The 18,571-nt window shown below is 52.1% G+C and overlaps 2 protein-coding genes across 2 annotated transcripts; one reads left to right on the top strand and one right to left on the bottom strand.

The window, feature by feature from the left end:
- Positions 1-534: 534 nt before the first annotated feature.
- SELENOT (selenoprotein T) lies at positions 535-8,907 on the top strand. Its single transcript, XM_074834451.1, has 6 exons — positions 535-754; positions 2,039-2,149; positions 3,253-3,379; positions 4,847-4,934; positions 6,383-6,534; positions 8,175-8,907. The coding sequence occupies exons 1-5, from the start codon at positions 597-599 to the stop codon at positions 6,505-6,507; spliced, it is 609 nt and encodes a 202-aa protein (XP_074690552.1). The 5' UTR covers positions 535-596; the 3' UTR covers positions 6,508-6,534; positions 8,175-8,907.
- On the bottom strand, positions 8,632-17,079 carry ERICH6 (glutamate rich 6). The gene is given in 11 exon segments (XM_074833280.1): positions 8,632-9,690; positions 9,928-10,080; positions 10,799-10,884; positions 10,999-11,156; positions 11,940-12,007; positions 12,983-13,200; positions 13,203-13,310; positions 14,512-14,628; positions 14,734-14,780; positions 16,499-16,614; positions 16,760-17,079. Coding segments are annotated over 11 exon segments (2,067 nt in total). The 3' UTR covers positions 8,632-9,014.
- Positions 17,080-18,571: the final 1,492 nt, after the last annotated feature.

Below are 18,571 nucleotides of genomic sequence, written 5' to 3'. Positions count from 1 at the left end.
CTTGATCTCTGGGTGTGATTTTTAGTGTTAGAACGTGGACAGTTCAGCAAAGGACACACAGACCTTGAGTTTGCTTGCCCGGTTGGTGCTGTACCCTTGGCAAGGTCTAACGGCTCCAGGCTGTCCTTGCGCAAAGGTGGCTGTCGACTTGCTCTGCTGATGAAGGAGCCTTTGGCTTTCACACAGACACAGACCGTCTTTCTTGACCTAAGCATGATATTGCTACAAGTTTAACCTTCAACAGTGGGACTTTTGGGCTGGCGTGTCCCCTGGCCCGTGCCTGGGGAGCGTGCAGCTGCCCGCACCCCTCCCTCGGCGGTTATTTAAAGCCAACACGCTGCCTCCGTCTGTAGGTAATGAAAAAACGGGGCTTTTCAAAGCGTCAGTCCGACCCACCAGGGGTCAGTGTAACGCGGCTCCGCTGTTCCCCCCCCGCCCTTTCCAGGGCAGAGGCGTCGGGGGCGGGGCCTGGCGGGCGTCGCGGGGCGTGGCGGGAGTCACGTGGCCGCGGGCGTCACGTGTCCTGCGGCGCCTGCGCGGCGCGGGGCGGCGCTCGCGTGACCTTGGTGCGGCGGCGGGCGGGGGGCGGCAGCAAGATGCGGGCGGCGGGGCGGCGGCCAGTGCTGCCGCTGCTGCTGCTGCTGCTGGCGCTGGCGGCGGGGCCGGGCGGCGGCTCGGCGGAGCAGGGCGGGCTGCCGGGCAAGAAGCTGCGCATGGCCTACGCCACCGGGCCGCTGCTCAAGTTCCAGATCTGGTGAGGGCGCCCGGCAAGATGGCGGCGCCGGCCGGGCCTACGCCTTCCCCGGCCTCCCCTCAGCGCTGCGCCGGCGGGACGGGCCCGGCTGGGCTGGGGGAGGCCTCGCGGGGCCGGTGGTCGTGGCGGTGGGGGAGGCGGCAGCGGGCGGTTCGCGGGGCCCGGGGCTGCCCTCCGCGCCGGGCCGCGGGCGGGCTATGGGCGCCGGGGCCCGCCGGGCAGCGCCTGAGAAAAGGGCTCTGAAAAGAATCCGCCATGAAAACGCCCTTCTCAGGCCCTTTTAATATAAGATGCGGTATTTTACCGATTTAGGATTGCGTTTGGGAGAAATTTATATTTTGGCAAAGACTGTAACGAAGGGTTTTCGTTGTTGTGCTTTTTTGTTTTTTGTTTTTTTTTTAAATGACTGTCTGGCTAGCAGTCAAGGAAATCAGGCATCTTTATATCATTCTAAGAATATTCTTGAAGGTATCTGCTGCTCAGAGCGAAGCGGAGCAGGAGTAGGAAGGGGTGAGGCCTTTTTAACGCGTGTAGCTTGTTTGCAGAAAAAAGATAAAAGACGCCTTCAGCGCCTGCTGCGGCGGGATGGGGGGAGCGGGACCCGCCGACGGGGCGGGCAGCAACGAGAATATTCGCTGCGGCTCCCGGAGCAGAGTCTGGTCCAGGTTGTGTCGTGCGGGTCCGGGGAGCACCCAAAAGGTGCGCTCAGGAGAAAGTACTTTGTTCGATTTCTTTTGTGGTGAGCTGAGGCCGAATAATTTTTATTTCAGTTATTACAGAGGCAGCAGGTAGAAACGCGGGCCAAAGTACAGCTCTGTAATGTTTTAACTCTTCTGTCGTTAATCTGGTCATCCTTACCCAGGAATGACTGGAGCAATGTTACTTGCCTGTGGGCAGCCCCAGAAAGACTTAACATTTAACCAGCCATGAATTAAAATGACATTGTGTGAATCTCTTGTATTTTTGGACACAGAGCTGCCTTGCTAACTTAACAGCTTTTTTGCTGGGGAAACAAGTAACTCCCTGCCTAGTGGACTTCACCAAAACATCACTTCTGTGCTAGTACATGGAAACAAATTTGTGTAAAACCAAGTGCCTAGCCAACCGTCAGGACTTTTGATGTGTAACTTGGCTGCAAATCAGTTTTTTTCTTCATCATGAAGAATTTTAGTTTTATTTTCAACGGAACGGCTTATGAACAGTGCGAGTACGGGTGTGGCCAGTTTAGCAGCGACTTTAACATGCAGCACCCCACTTCTGGTGACAATCCCTGTCTGCTTTCAGTGTCTCCTGAGGCTACAGGCGGGTGTTTGAGGAGTACATGCGGGTTATTAGCCAGCGGTACCCAGACATCCGAATCGAAGGGGAGAACTACCTTCCTCAACCTATATATAGGTAAGCAGATGGCTGGCACTACTGATTATCTTTTTTCCAGTACGTAGGCTCCAATATGAGTGGTGACCATGTGCATTTACACTTAAATAATACTGAAAATGGAAACTTAAGGTTTTTTTCCCACTGTGATTACACACAAGCTCGGTTACCTTCTCCCTTCCAGGTAGCCACCGTGGCTCTCGACATGAGCGTTACCATCTGGATGTCTGTGTGATGAGGCCTGTCATGTTCCAATCTAAACTAAATTATATCATTCATTTTCTTTTTTACAGTGAATTTTTCCTGCTTTCTTTCATGATGTATCTGGACATTTCATGATGTAACTTCACATTTGTTGCTCAGGCTTATGCGCTTAGTGACAAATTCCTGTAGCAGGGTAAGGTTGGGAGAAGAGCTTGGTTTTAGTATCTAAGTCAGGGGAGAGCTGACCTCATTGGAGAGACTACCAGGGTGTCCTTAACTACAGCTGGGGGCACGGGGAAGCCCAGAGATAGTTGGAAAAAGACAAAACAAAAATAGTGTTACTGCTGTTATTTAAACCATTGTGTAGATGCTAGAGAGTGATGCCATAGTTACTGTGGCAGCTTCTGAACCACTTCTTGACCTAATTACTGTAATAACTGCAGTGGTAAGAGTGCTGTGAGATCAAATACCTCCCTGTTAATTTGCTCTCTGGCTGTAGGTTTAATTCTTACAAAAAACTGCAGGGTTTTCTGCATCAGCTGGGAAAATGCTTTATGGGGAGGTAGTGCCTGTCAGTTAAACGTGTCTAACGTGGAACAGCTTCTTTAAGAAGGTGAATGTATTATCCAGTTTAGACACTTACAGGTTGAAAGCAAATTTCTATTGGAGGTCTGCTAGGAGAAAAAAAACAAATGTCTATGCATGGTGCACAAGAATGGTCTCCCTTTGAGGATGCGTGCTTTTGTTAATGTATGTTGCTTTTGTCCATCGAGAGAAACTTACTTGAAAAGTTTTGTATTTCCTCTGAAACCCTTGATTGTACACTGTCAAAATCCTTGTGATTAGGTGAATTATAGCTGTATAGTGGTGAGGTAGTAACTGAACCTTCTAAGTCACTTTTATGTGTTGTCTTTTGATAGGCACATAGCATCTTTCCTGTCTGTCTTCAAACTAGTATTAATAGGCTTAATAATCGTTGGCAAGGATCCGTTTGCTTTCTTTGGCATGCAAGCTCCGAGCATCTGGCAGTGGGGCCAAGAAAACAAGGTAAACAGCATACTTTCTTCTTTTATTTTGAAAAAGCAGTTTTAGAATGACTTCATGAGAGTGCTTTGGGAGTACTTCACAATCCTGACCGATTTAACTTTTGTACACTGCAGCCTTAACAGAACCTTTAGGCTTCTGTAACTAAATATACTTGACAATTTTACAGTAGTGTAATTATTTTTAATAGAGGTGCTTCATGTTTTTGACAGACCCAGATCTGATTCTCAGCATCTCTGAGCTGATGGTGCTGTGGAGGGACAGCTGAGGTTAATGTCACTGACAAAGATGATCATAGATTTTTTCCATTTTTTAGGACTCAAGTAGAGTTCCAAGCTGGTATTGGTGGTGTTAAAATTACAGCTTCCCTTTTCTCTTGTCTCATAACTATTCTGCAGTTGTTGCTTTCGACAGACTCTTCATAGATAAGGCATGCAATTAGATAGTGATTAGAAAAATCAAGCTGAAATTTTGTGGGTGTTTTTGCAGAGCAAACCCAGGCATGACAGACTGTGCCTTGTGGGATGATGTCCCTATGCACCAGTACTGGTGATGCTCACGGGTTAACGTTGTGGTACGCTGATTTCTAGTAACCTTATTCCAGGTTCATCCTACTAAAAAAAAGCAGTGTGTAAGTTTATTAACCTTTATATATTTTGCTGGTGCACAGCTCCTCAAACTGAGCCACCCAGGGCGGTGGGTGTCTCACTGGTAGGTTTGCAGGTGCAGAAGCTGTCATCTATCCCGTGTCACGACATGGGCGAGTGCAGTGCCGAGCGGGGCTGGTGCGGTGCGTCATGCTCGGGGCGGAGGGAGCAGTGGGCCCCGTCCCGCCCCACCCCTCTGGTGCTGTGGGAATGGGTGACGGTGCCCTTGGGCACCAGAAGGGAGTGAGGAGGGTGCTGGCAGCAGAGGGAGGTGACGATTGCATCGGCTCGTCCTGAGGCACCAGCACCCCCAGGAGATCCCAGATGATGAGCTCGCGGCAGCGCTGGCGGGTGACACTTCTGGTGAAGAAGCGCAGTGTGACTTGCTCCGCTGTTTGTGCTGGGGCTTGTGGCTCTTGGCCCTGTGCCTCTTGGCCAGGAGTGCTGCTCTGGCAGGGACAGGCAGCGGGGTGGCACAGTTGCGTTCCCTCGTCACCCTGCAAGTGCCATCACAGCCACTGCCGGCAGTTGGGCTGTTACCACCCATCGCTCTGTGGGGGGACGGAGCAAGGAGGTGTAACGGTGTGAGTCAGGATTGCCAGCTGGGTGGTTTCAGGGCTGTTTTGATCCATCTGGGGAAGGCAGCGTGCATAATCGTTTTAGGAAGGGGAGGAAAGATGGCTGTGTGATTGGAGGATCACTTGATAAATTGCAGAGGGGAGTTCAGAGACACTCGTGAGCTTCCAGCACTTACTAAGAGTGACTAAAGCAAGCTGTGGCTCCCGTGGCTGAAGTACTGGGGACTCTCTCTGTTCTCTTCTAGGTTTATGCTTGCATGATGGTCTTCTTCCTGAGCAACATGATTGAGAACCAGTGTATGTCAACAGGCGCCTTTGAAATAACTTTGAATGGTGAGCCAAGAACTTTCCGTTCAGGGGAATTGCAGAGAGATGTTGGGTGTGTGCACAGAGATTTTTGAGAGCTGCTGTGGTGGGAGAACGAGGGATGACGTTGTGAAATGTGGTGCCTTCAAAAGTGGGATGGTTTGTGGTAATTGCCGGCCATTTTGAAACTTCAGACGTTCTGTATCACAATAAATGTTGAAAATCATAGAAGTCTTATAAAGCAGCTTATACAGATGTCAGTCATGTATATTTTAAAATAGCTATGGGAAGACTTATTTAGAGGAATGCTTGGTCATTTGCAGTAATTGTGCTATGTTCTTTCTTTGCACGTGGTGCACACTGAGTAAGAAATGATCAACTAGGGAAGCGATGATGAACTCTCCAGTTAATTAGGTGCTTTTCCCTGTCCTGTTTGTCATGTGGTTTACCCTTGGAAGCCTGTCGGATCTGCTGCTATTCCTAGATTTTTGGTACCAGTGGACAGTAATACTGATTTTTCTTCAGGTTAAGAGTCTGTGGACCTTCTGACTTCAAACAGTTTTACAGTTTTAAAGATTATGTAAGCTTGATGGATTATGTAATCTTTCATGCTCTAGGCACAAGTCTGTAATCCAGATCTGTGCTTTATAATCTCAGTTTATGATGGTGCAGGGCGCATTTCAGTATCTGAGTCACTGCACACTGCAGAACCTTTCAAAGGCTGACTGTATTGCATCAGACTAGTTGAATTCAGTGCACCTCTCGCCCTAAATCCTGGCTCATAATCAGCAGCAGAACCTTCTTAGGGGTGAACAGTCACATCTGGACTTATAAAAGTTTCTGGTTTGTGTTTTGGGACAACATGGTTCCAGTCTGGCTTCTGTTTTACGTAGACGCCAGCAATTGTATTTTCCAGGGTGGGTTCGTGAGGTGCTACAGCAGTGGGGGATATTTGAGGGATTATTTGCCAACATCAGAAATGAATGTTGTGTTTACCCTGAAGTATTTACGGACTGTGCTGCCTTTTATGTTTCTGGGGGGGTTGCAGCTACTTTGAGTGGAACCTTCCAAGCCAGATCTTGGTAAGCAGAACTTGTGAGCGCCAGGCTTAGGTGTTAGAGTGAGATGAAGACTAATGAGACCCACAAGTTTCAAAGATTTAGTGATGGTTTAAAAACTTGCTATGCTACTCTGCTGCTCAGTAATCTACTTTTAGACCTACTGTCAGTGGGTATTTTGAACCTCTAAATCCGTGCGATGTACTTCTAAATGGAAGCATTAGACTCTGTTCTCCTAGTTGGACAGGGTTTAGTACAGCCAGGGGGGTGAGGCATTGTTGATCCAGATATTTTCCTCATTATAAAATCGTACCGACTCGTGTAGCTTCCTAGATCTTTTATATTTTATGTTTAAATGTGTTTTCTGACTTTGTCGATGTAACGGTGCTTTTCTCCCCTCTGTGTGTTTTGTGGTAGATGTTCCAGTGTGGTCTAAGCTTGAGTCTGGCCACCTTCCTTCCATGCAGCAGCTTGTACAAATCCTTGATAATGAAATGAAGCTCAATGTGCACATGGAGTCAATGCCTCATCATCGATCATAGCCCCATCTATCAGCACTGAAACTTCTTGTAAGTCTGCTTCCAGCTGCCAGCTCTCTGCTGGCTCGGCTGTGAAGGATCGCATGGTGTGGTCGTATATTTGTGCTTTTAAAAGTGTTTTACTGGAGAGCCAGCTCTAGTGGCTTCAAGTAAATTGACACGTATGATTTTACTGTTTTGGTGGGAGGTTCTAGTTTGGGGGTTCTTCTGCCTGTGTCAGAAGGGGGAGCTGGCCTTCCTTCAGGCAGGAAAGATGTGTTTCTGCGTGCAGAAGGCCTTGGGTTAGTGAGCAGTGTTGGGCAGAGATCAGAAAACACGCTGCATTCCCAGCCTTAAAACAGCGGGGCTGCAAAGGATTTCTCTACAGCGTGTAACCTACTTGAGTTGCATGACCCCAGAAAGTAGAACGTTTTCCTGCCCCATCTGTGCTGCTTTAACCCTTTGCAAATACTCCTTGGCTGTTGGGAGCAGAGGGTTCACATCCATCCTTAGATACTGGATGACAGACCAGTTCTGTGTCCCCTGTGGCTTTCAAAACCTTTAGCTTATGATTCTTCATAGCAACGCTGATGTGCTACAAAAAGACTTATCTTGGTGCAAAAATAGTTGGCACTTAGGAGACCAGTTCAGTGAAGTTCTGGGTTGCTGCGGTGCAGTTTTTGACACAAGAACGCTCTGGTTTGAGACTGGTTCTTGGCGTTACCCCCGCTCTCGTGACAGACCCTGCGCTGCTGCCGTGGTCGTGCGGCTCCTCTGATCGCCTTGAGCTGACGAGCTGGTCCCAGCCGCCTGTGTGGTTCCTTCGGGGCTCTCTTTGATGCCCTTCGGCTTCCACAAGTTCCTCTGTATGTAGGCCAGGACGCAGCACGCGGCGGGGCACATTCAGAGAGCCCTGAGCCCTGTGGGCAGTCTTGCTCCTCCTAGGAAACCGCGCTCCAGCCTGGGCTTGCTTGGCTCCTTCTCGCTGCTTCAGAGCTCGGACTCCAAACTCTGCTTTTTTGCCCCATCGATCACTCCCTCCACTCGCATTCCTGCGGCTTCCTGCAGCAGGGAGAGAATTGGGAGAGACTGCTGCCCCGAAGTCCTGCAGGGAATAGACTTTCCATTCCTGCAGGCACCTCCTCTTTGTTCAGTTAAGTCTGGTTTGTCCTAGTAACTTAGCAGAAGTCACCTTAATCATGAAATAAGCTGGTTTTTATTTTTAAAATAATACTTAGTATTAAAAGGTCTGGTGTTTCCTGCACTTCTCAGGTGGGTGTTGTGAAGCCCAGCATCCCCTGTGCAGGGTTTGGAGGGTCTCGGGCAGTGTCCTTTGCTGGGAGCAGGCTGATGTCACTGTAGCTTACAAAGCACTCTGAGACTGTTCTGGTGTAGAATTCTATCTAACGGGATGGAAGTTCAGAAAACTTCCGTGTCTCCTTGTCTCCATTCCCGCTGAGGGGATGTCACTCCGAGGGCCGTGCCGGGGTGTCCTCGTAGGCAGCTGCCCGGGGCACTGGCGCTCTCTGGCAGGAGTTGGGATCCCCAGGGCAGTGCCGGTCGTGGGGGTTCACAGCTGGCGGCGGTGGCGGCTGCTGCCCTCCCTGGGTCATGGTTGGCGTGGTGCAGGGGGGGCGACGTGCTGCTTGGAGGGGCGGGTGCCACCGTAACACCGGTGTCTCTGTCCTCAGGCATTAAGTGGCGGTTCCACGGGCAGCGTGGCGCAGACCCATGAAGGCCTGTACTGAAGACAGCACGCTGTTAGTGCAGACTGGATGCTTCTCTCGCCGCCGCGTTCTGCCTCCTGACAAAAAACTTAATGAAAGAGCTCTTTCAGTGCTGGCATGTTTCCAGATACTGCACAGTCACGGAGTGCAATAATACTGTATAGTTTTTTTAAGATTTCATTCGACCAGTTCATAGCTCAACAATGCAGGCATTACTAATTGTAACTTATTTTATATTCATGTTTCACACAACGGCAGATTGAGTTGATACCTAATTTTTCCTCGGAAAAAAAGTTTTGTTTAATCTGTTGTATTTTATATGAATTTATGTTCTTTTTGTAGTTTAAAATGAAGCTATAGGAGTGTCTGATATTGTCCTTAACGGTTGAGTAATTGACAGCTGTCTATCAAATATCTCTAATGTGGTCAAACCAGGTTTGTATATTTTTCAAAATATATGGCAGAGTTGAACAGTGCGTTATATACTAAATTATATAAACAAAATTATATGCAGAGTAGTTACATCATTTTGTGACTTCAATAAAAATTGAGACAGACTGCTCTTTGAATTGTGTTGGCCAGCTCAGGGGGGTTTTCCTTGACCGTTCTGAGGAGGTGAAAAGCTGGGCCTTTCTACTGTCCCAAATAGAAATGAGAAAGTTAATTTTGAATAAAGAGTTCTCATTTACTGTGTGAAGTACCTTGTTTGAGTCACTGGTGGATATTCTTAGAATGGCAATTGAAAAAATGCATAAAAAGCCTCCTTTCCAAAGTCATTAATCCTGAGTTTGTCTTGTCTCAGCGCTAATGACCTCCGTGTTGTGGAGGAGTACGTGGAGCTTCGTCTTCTCCTGCGGGCACCCGCCAGAGCTCGGCTGGACGGGAGCTGAGGTGCCGTTGTAGGGGGCGCGGCTCGCTGGGTTGGAGCCGGGGGTTCCTCGGGTGGGTGCGGGTGTGGGCCGCGCTGTGCTCCCTGCGCGGGGAGCCCCGTCCCTGGGAGCCCCGCCCGCTGCTTCCCCCATCCTTCTGGGACAAGGAGGGGCTGTGCAGAGCCACGGCGACCTGTAGGAACTGCCTACTGACGGGGCTCGGGGGCTGCGGTTGGATGGGGCAGGAGCGTGGGGCGACGCAAGGAGCACCCACAGCAGGATGAGCGGTGCTTCTCCACAGCCGGGAACTTCCCTGGCTGCCCCGCGCCCGCTGCGGGGAGCGGCTCCGCGCGGAGCCACCCGTGCACTTGGGAAGTACCTGCACTTTGGTTCCCACGTTGAGTTTTGCTTGTTGCCCCATGGCGAGGAAGGAAACAGTGACCTTGTCCTGGCCCAGGATCCTCACCCCCACGTGCCGGTTCAGGGCGATGAAGACGGGGCGCAGCGGGACGGGGGGTCCCGACGCCACAACACGGTTTGGCCATGTCCAGTGTCTCACCCTGCTGCCTGCTCGGTCCAGATACTGCCCTCCCTCGACATTCAGGTTTATCCTAAAAGAGAGGAAAACCGAAGCGCTGAACCCTGCAGTGAGGCGCAGCCGGGTCGGGGTCTCACCCTGCCTCTCAGGACATGGCTGGGCTGGCCTTGCTCCCCTGGGGACACCCCAAGCAGGGCCCACGAGCTGCTGTCATTTAATTTTTGAATGCTATTAAAAATACCCTTTATGAGCTTTTGAAATTGAAAATGCGCAGTGGAAAACAGAACTGCTCTGACCAGCGTGAACGTACCACACAGCTCCGTCGGGGTAGTAGCATGTACTTCTGCCAGTGGACGTAAACACTGCCCGTACCGCCGCGTTCCTCAGCTCATCTTCCTGCACTACGCAGGTAACCCGGGCTTTCTCTCGCACGACAATGATGGCCAGGTTTCCAGATGGATAGCTGTCCTCAGGTAAGGGGTTCATAACCCTGTGCTGTGTCTGGTTGCTGTGTTATTACATACGGAATATTTCAGAGCGCTGCTCTGGAGGATAAGAACTGACACATCACCCGGGTCGCTGCGTGCACGGCAGAATGGCGGCGTGCCGCCAGCCTTCCCTGGGACGCTGCCAGCACTCCTCTCCTACCCTGGAGTGTTCTGTATACGCTGACAAAAGAGTGGTTAGACACAGAATACATTTTTCTTGTTTTCTAACCAATAACGCAGGCAGAACTGCTTAGGGAGTTTATTTTAAAGACATGTTCTTGGACAATGCTTATGATTGAAAGTATGAGCCTAGCAAAGAGAGGTGATCAAAGTACTCAGCTTGTGTGACAGCAGAGAAAACAGGGGCAGATATTATTCTCCCAGAGGAAAAAACAAACAGTTTGGGGCAGGGGAAAAAGGCCCTTGCTCCAGAAACCTGACTTGAACGTGCCCAAGGAGCAGGTATTTTGTGTCTCCCTGGGGCTTCCCTCCAGCCAGAGGCTGCTGGGAGCACTCGCACGTGGCATCCCCGGGGCAGGGGCAGCCCGGAGCACAGAGCAGAGCTCGGGTACATTTTCATACCCCCCCGGCTCAGAAGGAAGTCAGCCACAGTAGGGAAAAATAGTGTGAGTGACTTAAAAAATGTCTGGACCAACTGGACTAATGCAGGCAAATGAACCCCGTAAAGGATACAACAACTGCGCTGTTCCATCCGGAAGCATGGTGAGGAATTTCCCTCCGTGTTTGTAATATTTTTCTAGCAATCCATTCTTCACTACCTAAGATCGGAAAAGAAACGGTACCACGGATGACCGTGGCCCTGCACCCGCTGCCCTGCGAGGCAGGACTCCGGGGCACGGTGCAGCCCACGGCGTGGGGCAGCAGCTGCTCACCTTCCCGCCCGCCGGGCTGAAGTCGCAGCAGGTGACGGGCTCCTCCTCGGGCTCCTCCTCGGGCTCTGCCACGCTCTGGGCAGGCACCAGCGTCCGGCCCGCTGGCGACGGGGGCTCCTGAGAAAGCAGGTAGGAAATGGTGCCGGCTTGGTGCGAGTCTGGAGAGCAAAGCGGGGGTTGTGTACGTCGAGCCAGGCTGGCAGCGCTGCGGGGAGGCTGTAACCTGGGGCAGGGGGAATGTCTGCCTGGCATGCTCCGTCCTGGGAGTCTGTCCTGGGGTATTTTCTATCTAACAAGGACAGCCCAAAGTGTTCAGCTATTTCAGAGAGCAGGATTATGAAAAAAAGATGCAGTTTTTTCAGTTGTGTGTATATACACATCTGTGTGAGCCAGGAATGACTTTTTTTGGGTAGCATTCACGGCTCCGTGCTCTGGAGGCCTGACAATCTGAAATCCCTGGTGCTGCAGAAGCCTCAGTGCCCTGCCACTCTCTGTGGAAATACACCCGTATTGTAAATCTAGTTCATCTGTTCTTAGTCAAAATGCCTCTGATTTCACAGCCCGACCCACAGCCTGGGCGAGGATTAGCAGAGCATTCACCTGAGCAGGCAAAGCTTTGCTTCCCCTCGTTCTGGCAGTTCCTGCCTTCCAAGGGCTTGGCCGTGCCAACCCCCTGTCCTCTAAGGTCAGTTCTGTGCATAAATACTGAAAGTCACAGCAAGGAGAAACTCTTTGCAGTGGGCAGGTAACTGCTTTTGTTTTGTCATGTGAGGGATTATTTAACATGGCAGTATCTCATTCAATGGGATTGCACACTTGACAGTGAACTAACATGTCTCTGCATGAATCCTCCTGTTCAATTAGAGCATTAGAGACAAGCAGCTCCGCTGAATTCATTGTAATAAGTAGACAAAGAAATAGATAAAGAAATGGGAACTCACATTCAGCTGCTGCTGTTGGCTCTGCAGCCAGGAAAGCCAACTGCCTGGCCACTCGCCTCTCCCGCTGTCTGCAAAATGAAAACGTTCCTGATGCACAGTTCCTGTATCTGGTTTTGAAAGCTGAAGCACAGGATGGCCTTGCCAGAGGAACACAAGTTTCCGAACCTGTTTTTCTCTCCACTCGCATAATTGCAAATAACAGTTAGAGGCAACGGAGTACCACCAAAATACTAATATCTCAGCAAAAAGGGATTTCTCCCGTACAGAGGCTTCCGTGAACTGACTCCGTGATTGACATGGCACCAGCTCTGCTGACAGCAGAGCTCAACCTTGTAATGGATTTCACATCAAGATCTTCTGTAAAAGAGAAGGAGAGCTGCCCAGAAGAAACCAGCTCATCTCCAGTGTTTTCACTATTCTCCTTCTCTAACTTCCTGTAAATTAGACAGCGCCTGACAATGGCTCTGGTTTATGCTCTGTACATAACAGGAGGCACTTGCACCACCAGACCGCAGAGGATCATCAAGGAAACACACAGTTTACTTCCAGGTGTGCTGATTTACTTTTCTTTGAGCCTGTGCCACAGGCTTAGGCATTTGTATAAGCTTTGGGCCTCCTAAACAGCCCGGCAGAAGTCACACTTGTGGAGTTCTCCTGACTCTGGAAATTGGAATCCAAATGCATGTTTATGCAGCAAAAAAGAGAAATACAAATGCAAGCTTTGTTTCAGCACCCATGGTAAAAGCTAGACCCAAATACTGTCCCTCCCACAGCTGCAGTTTTACGGTTCAGGCTCTACCTGTCTCTAGATACAATGGCTGTCAGCAGCAGAATTAATGCTTTACTTGGCACATACCTCACCGCCTTCTAACGCAGCCTGGGAAGAGAAAAGCCAAGAGGGTCCAGACAGAATATGTACTTGGGTTGCCTAAAGGAAATTTTTTTCTTCTTTCATTCCCTCTCACTGCAGTTTCATTTTTGTAACGCCTCTTTTCCCTCCGGAGTTGCCCCCTAGAGACCTGATCCCAGTTCTCCCATGGTACCTCTGGTACACTGTCCCCTTTGACAGCCTGTCCGTGCCATGGGGTTCCTGGGGGCTGACAGCAACCGGAACGCTCCCGATGCCTTCGCGGCCCTTCCTCTCACTTACGATGAACTCGTAGAGGTCTCGGTTGTGCTCGCAGCAGAATTTCTGAAAGGCAGAGGAGCGGTGCCACAGGAGCGGGCCCTTCCACAGCACACCCCTGCTGACCTCTCCCACCAGCTCACCGAGGCGTAATCCTGTGGCGGCGGGCGAGGGTCTTCGAGGGGAGGGAACGGCCTCAGCAGGCTGCCACAGTACTCGCACCTCGGGACACAGCCCTCCTCTGCCTGCGGCGGAGGTGGGGAGGAAAAATGGTATCAGCATGCAAATCCTCATTTTATCTTGGGGGAAGAGGGATCTGCTCAAAGTGCAAGGTGTAAGAGCAGTTAAAACAGATCTGCCTCTTGTGATATCTTGGAACGATTCAATTCAAAACATCAGGTTCAGGAAACTACCAAAAAGAAAAGCCAATGCATAGTAATTAAATAAAATCCCTCCAAGAAATGGGATGACTGTAGTATTTACGAGACCCGTTCCTTCCAAGAGAAGGTTCAGAGCGTGCGGAATGCTATAGCAGAGTACTCTGACGCATTAACCCTCTCAAATACATTGTTCACGGCTTCAGAGAGAAGCAGCTCCCAGATTGATGCACTGTGGATCGTGGGAAAATCTGTGGGGAATTTCACAAGGAACCACCAGCAGATTTGCTGTCAAAAGACTGAGTATATTTGGCCAGATGCAAATCAGGGCTGCTGCAGGATACATTCTGAGGACGGGTACTAGATATTCTGAAAGAAATAATCTGTATTTTGAAAACACATTTTGAAATGGAGTTATAGAAGGTGCAGCTGCCCGGAGCACGCTGCTGAGCTTCGTGTCTGAGGCCTCCAGTCCCCAGCGCGGTGCTGCTTGGGGTGACAGCGGCTGGCGCAGCAGCGGGGGGTGAGGGGCACCTGCTCCAGGCTGCTCGGCTGCTGCGCTGCACTTGCACCTCATTTACTCCACTACCTGTTCAACACTTCCATTCAAATCCTTTCCTGAATGCACCAGTTTGAAATACCTGGCTTCTCTGGAGCACAGAGTTCCTGGAAATTCCCTTGCTCCCCACCTCACGCCTAGGCTTAACTCTCTTTGATGACTTTACTCTGCTAAGGATTATGGGGAAGGCTGTGCCCTGCATGCATTCTTTGACCGTACACCTAGTATTTATATAAATTTTGTATCTCTGTTTTAGCCAAAGAGCAAAATCTTCTGCTAGGAAATTCTCAACACAGGATGTGGTGGTGGGGGAGGAGCTGCGCAGCCTCTTGCTGTGGAGGTATGCGCAACAAGCAGCGTTTCAACAGCCTCACAAAAGAAAATCCCCTTCATAAAGGAACTCCTGTGCTGGCTTAGCAAAGGGTATTATATTTTTCCTGCATGGGAATCGTAGGAATTTAAAATAAACAGAAAAAGCGACAGAGTAGGGAGCACCCGCCACTGGCTCACCTCAATCTGTAGGTTTTCTCGAGAGGATTCGGGTCTGTGGGCCAGGAGGGTGGGCAGGCCAACAGACGGCAGCGTGTACAGCGACTTCTTGAACAGCTTCACAAAATCTTCTTCAAACTCAAAGTGAAAAACACCAAAAGCAATGTGGAGTCATCATCTCTTTGTTCAGGGGTAAAACCATTAAGCATAAAATGTATAAATGCGACCCGGGTGAGTCCTTACCTCCATGTCACACAGCACATCTAAGCTGCTGAACTCTTCCGACAGGGCTGCAATGGTGATAATGAGAATTACTGAGCAGCAGGGCTGTGTTCTCGGAAAGCTTCTCTTCTAGAGATGTTTGTTCTGTTCCTCGTTCAGCACACCAGCCTTGCCTCGGCAGCCCCATCGGCTGCCCCGGACCTTGACACCCCACCCGAGCTGTACAAAACCCTCCCGCCGAAGGCATGGAGAGGGCTGAGTGCTTCGGGTCAGTGACTCGAGCACTAATCTAATCCTGCATTATCCTCTGAAACCTTTCCAGCCTCTCTTGTCCTAAGAACTGTAGAGACAGTTTAGGTTTTTTCTCATTTCTGAGTGCACTCTGTGCTGCATGAGCGCAGTGAAGGGTTTTTTGGTCTTTGGGGCGACAGGAAACCTCTCCGCTGAGCGGGTGTCTGTGACCATCAGCGGTGCCCGGTTCCCTCCCGTGGGCAGTGCCCCAGGTGCACACCTGCACGCTGTCCCTCGTACATCCCTTCTGTGGGGACATCACAGCCCAGCGTGCCAGCTGTGCCAGCTGCCGTAGCTCCCCTTCGGGCAAACTAAACACATTCCTAGCTCTTTCAATCTTGAATTTCAGTTCCCCTTGTCACCACACGATTTGTCTTGCCCTTCTAAGATTGTCCTGCTTTCCAGAAAATGCTCAACCAGATGAAACTCTGGGCAGGCTGAAATACCAAATCCCTCCTAAATCCTTCTCTTTGGGGAGTATGAAAAAATCAGAATGTGTATTTAAAAAGGAAGGGGTAAAAATCATGACGGCCCCAGGTCAGCACTCAGCTCCCAGGGCCACAGCGGGAGCTGCAGCTCGGGAACGTGCCTGGAAGCGAATGCTCCAGGAGGAAAAGCAGAAAGCGGTGCTGTGGGATTCACTGATACTTCCAGAAGGCTGAATGATGCGGCTGCTGGTGTGCTTGAACTTTGTTTTTTTAAATCGCAGTTCAAAGATGGGGTCGTAACCACCCTCTGCCCGAGGCTGTGTCACAGAGTAACCGATCATAAACTCCAAGTGAGCAGTGGCGAGAAGCGATCGATGTTCCTCTGTCGTGGGCTGCGCGTGTCCCCTTTCCGTCCGGACGGAGCTGCACGCAGCTCTCCCCGGTACTTCCCGCTGGCACGCTGCCTCTTGTGGCCCAGATCACTCCTCCTGCTCTCAGAGGCAGGTGAGATGTGGGAGACGCTCTCCCATGGAGGAGAGCTGCCTGGCATTGAAAAGGAAGCACAAAGGCTGTTTGATGTGCTGCCCGAAAGGGACAGGATCAGACAGCAAGTGCTGCTGATGGGCCGCGTGCTGAGGTACAGTGCCTCAGCGAAGGAGCCGGTTACTCGGTCACGTGCTGGCATGACTCAGTCAAGCAGGAGAAGAAAGAAGATTGAGGTATTTTCAGTGATCCGTAGAGGCTCTGCCACTACCTCTCCCAGGAACACAATACACTGTTTCTGCCAGCTGCTGAGCGCTCCTACACCTGCTGGCTGCTGCGGCATTGCTGCACGCTTCACGGGGACCCAGAGGTTCGTTTAGAGGCAGCTCTGCAGAGGGTTAACGAGGGCACCACAGAGGGGGATTCCTGGGGGCTGCTCCCCGGGTCTGCAGCCACTTTGCAAAAGGATCTTTGGGAAATTGCAGAGTTACATGTCTTCAATGAAAGACACTGGGGTAGAAGGCAGCGGGAGTGAAAGACAAAACAAGTGAGCAACGTCTCTCTCGAACAAAGCTGTTTCTTACTTGGTTCTCCGTAGGCGTGTCGGTGGAGCCCGCTAGCGCCTGTCTGCATCGACACCCAGAGCCCCGGCAGCTCCCGCGCCGCGATGGCTTCGATGCTGCCCGACGTTTCCGCTTCCCTTGATTCAAGACACAAACCCACCGATTAGTCACACACGATGACTTCGAAGCGGCTGCCCCTCACGGTTCTACTAACGGAGGAGACTTCTCCGAGCATGGTTAATCAAAACCCCGGCAGACACAGTCAGCGCGGCTTGGCGGTACCTAACGGGGGCTGAAGGCGCCTTTCGGGCAGCTGCCCGCCTTCCGGTATGTGCAGTGCCCGGAGCGCGCCGCAGCCGCAGGCAGCTGCCGCCGGCCGAGGCACTTCCCCTCCCTCGGGCCTGCCCGCAGCCGGCACTACCGACCCTGCCGCTCTCTCTTCGGAAAGCCGAGGGCGGCGGGGCCCGCCCGCGACACCGGGAGGGGATGCGCGAGGAGAAGCCGCGCTGTGCTGTGCGGCCCGGCCCCTCCCGCCCCGCGCCCCTGCGAGGCCGAAGGACTCTCGGCCCCGCTCCCGGCCCGCACCGGCGCGCCCCGTCCATGATGGCCCGGCCCGGTCCCGGCCCCGCGGGGCGGCCCTGGCGCGCGCCGTCTCCAAGGAGACGCGAAGGGCGCGGGGGCTGCCGGGACGGCGGGGGCGGGCGCGGGGGCTGCCGGGACGGCGGCCGCTCCGCCGGCGGTGGGGGTGGCGCGGCCGGGTCCGCTCTGGGGCTGGGGCCCGCCGGGGCGTTGGGCCGCGGCTCCCTCCGCTGGGCCGCCCCCGTAAAGTCGGGGCAGGGGTGCGCGGGTGCGGAGCCGGTGCGGCTGCCGCGGCTGTGTGCCGGCTGTGGGCCTGGCGAGCCGCCGGAGCCGAGCCGCCGCCTCTTGCGCGGTAACGGAGGTGGGTGGAAGGCGAAACGCCGGTTGCAAAGCCCGGGGTGGCTCGCCCGGTCGGACAGGAGCCCTTGGGCGCGCCCGGAGCACCCGCCCCTACAGATCCCGTACGTTTGTGCCACACGCGTGTTCTACACCTGCTGCCGCCGCCTCCCGCAGCGCTGGGTGCTGTCGGGCCCCCCAGGAACCTGCACGTACCGCTCGGAGAGCGAGAGAAAGGGTTCTCTTCGGGTGCGGCCTTTGCAGACAGTCACCTTAGGACAAAGCGTATGTGCTACATTATCCGGACTCTGTATAAGAATTCGCAGTTGTCTTCCAAGCACATGAGTTCTACAGCAAAATAAGTAAGTCCTACTCATTTTAAAAAACGCAAAGAATATGTTGAGGTGCAGGCAGGGGGTTAGCGTGGCGTTGGGCCGTGCTGCCCAGCTGCCTCCCCGCAGCACCGAGGGGTCCTGGGAGATGGTTTCCGTGGCCTGTCGGTGCAGACCCTGACATTGCCAGCAGCACACGGCCCCCCCAGGAACCCCTCCCTCGCCTTGTGCCGAGCTCTGGCTTATACATTCATCAGTCCCTGGGAGTTTTTGCGGTTTTCTTTGTGTTTAAAGTGGAAATTGGTTTTAGGGAGGACTGTCAGCAATACACTGTAGCGACTCACCAGGAAAACTGCTTCCCAGGCACAACTCCGGGTTGCTCATGAGGCCTTGTGCTGCTCACGGCCCAGCGGTGTTGGGGTACCCCTGAGTACCCCCAAGCAGGGCTGCTGGGTGCATGCTGTTTGCCGTAGCCTGGCTGGGGTTTTCTCTGGGTATGTTTCCATTTCAAAGTCAGGTTGCTTTGTGGGTGGTCGGGAGTTTTGTTAAGAAAACCTAGCTGGCCTCAGTAACTTTTTTATGAATATTCTGGGGAGCTTTCACGTATTTACTGATGTGCTGTTATTTCCCTTGGCAAGGTGCTGGTGCCCCACAAGCCTCTGCTGCCTCTGGCCCTCAGCCATCACCCTTGGGAAGTCGACCCAGCTGCGTAGGGAAGAAAACCTGAAACACTTCGATCGAGTGCTGGAACGAATGTGACCTGTTCATTCCCTGAGCTGAAGAGGAAACACGTCACTTTTTGGCAGTACCAGCTGAGGTATTCCTTATCCTGAATTCAGTTTCAGCC

Source organism: Strix aluco, chromosome 9 (assembly GCF_031877795.1).
Source record: "Strix aluco isolate bStrAlu1 chromosome 9, bStrAlu1.hap1, whole genome shotgun sequence".
Classification (NCBI taxonomy): Eukaryota; Metazoa; Chordata; class Aves; order Strigiformes; family Strigidae; genus Strix; species Strix aluco.
This window is presented reverse-complemented; position numbering and strand designations above follow the sequence as displayed.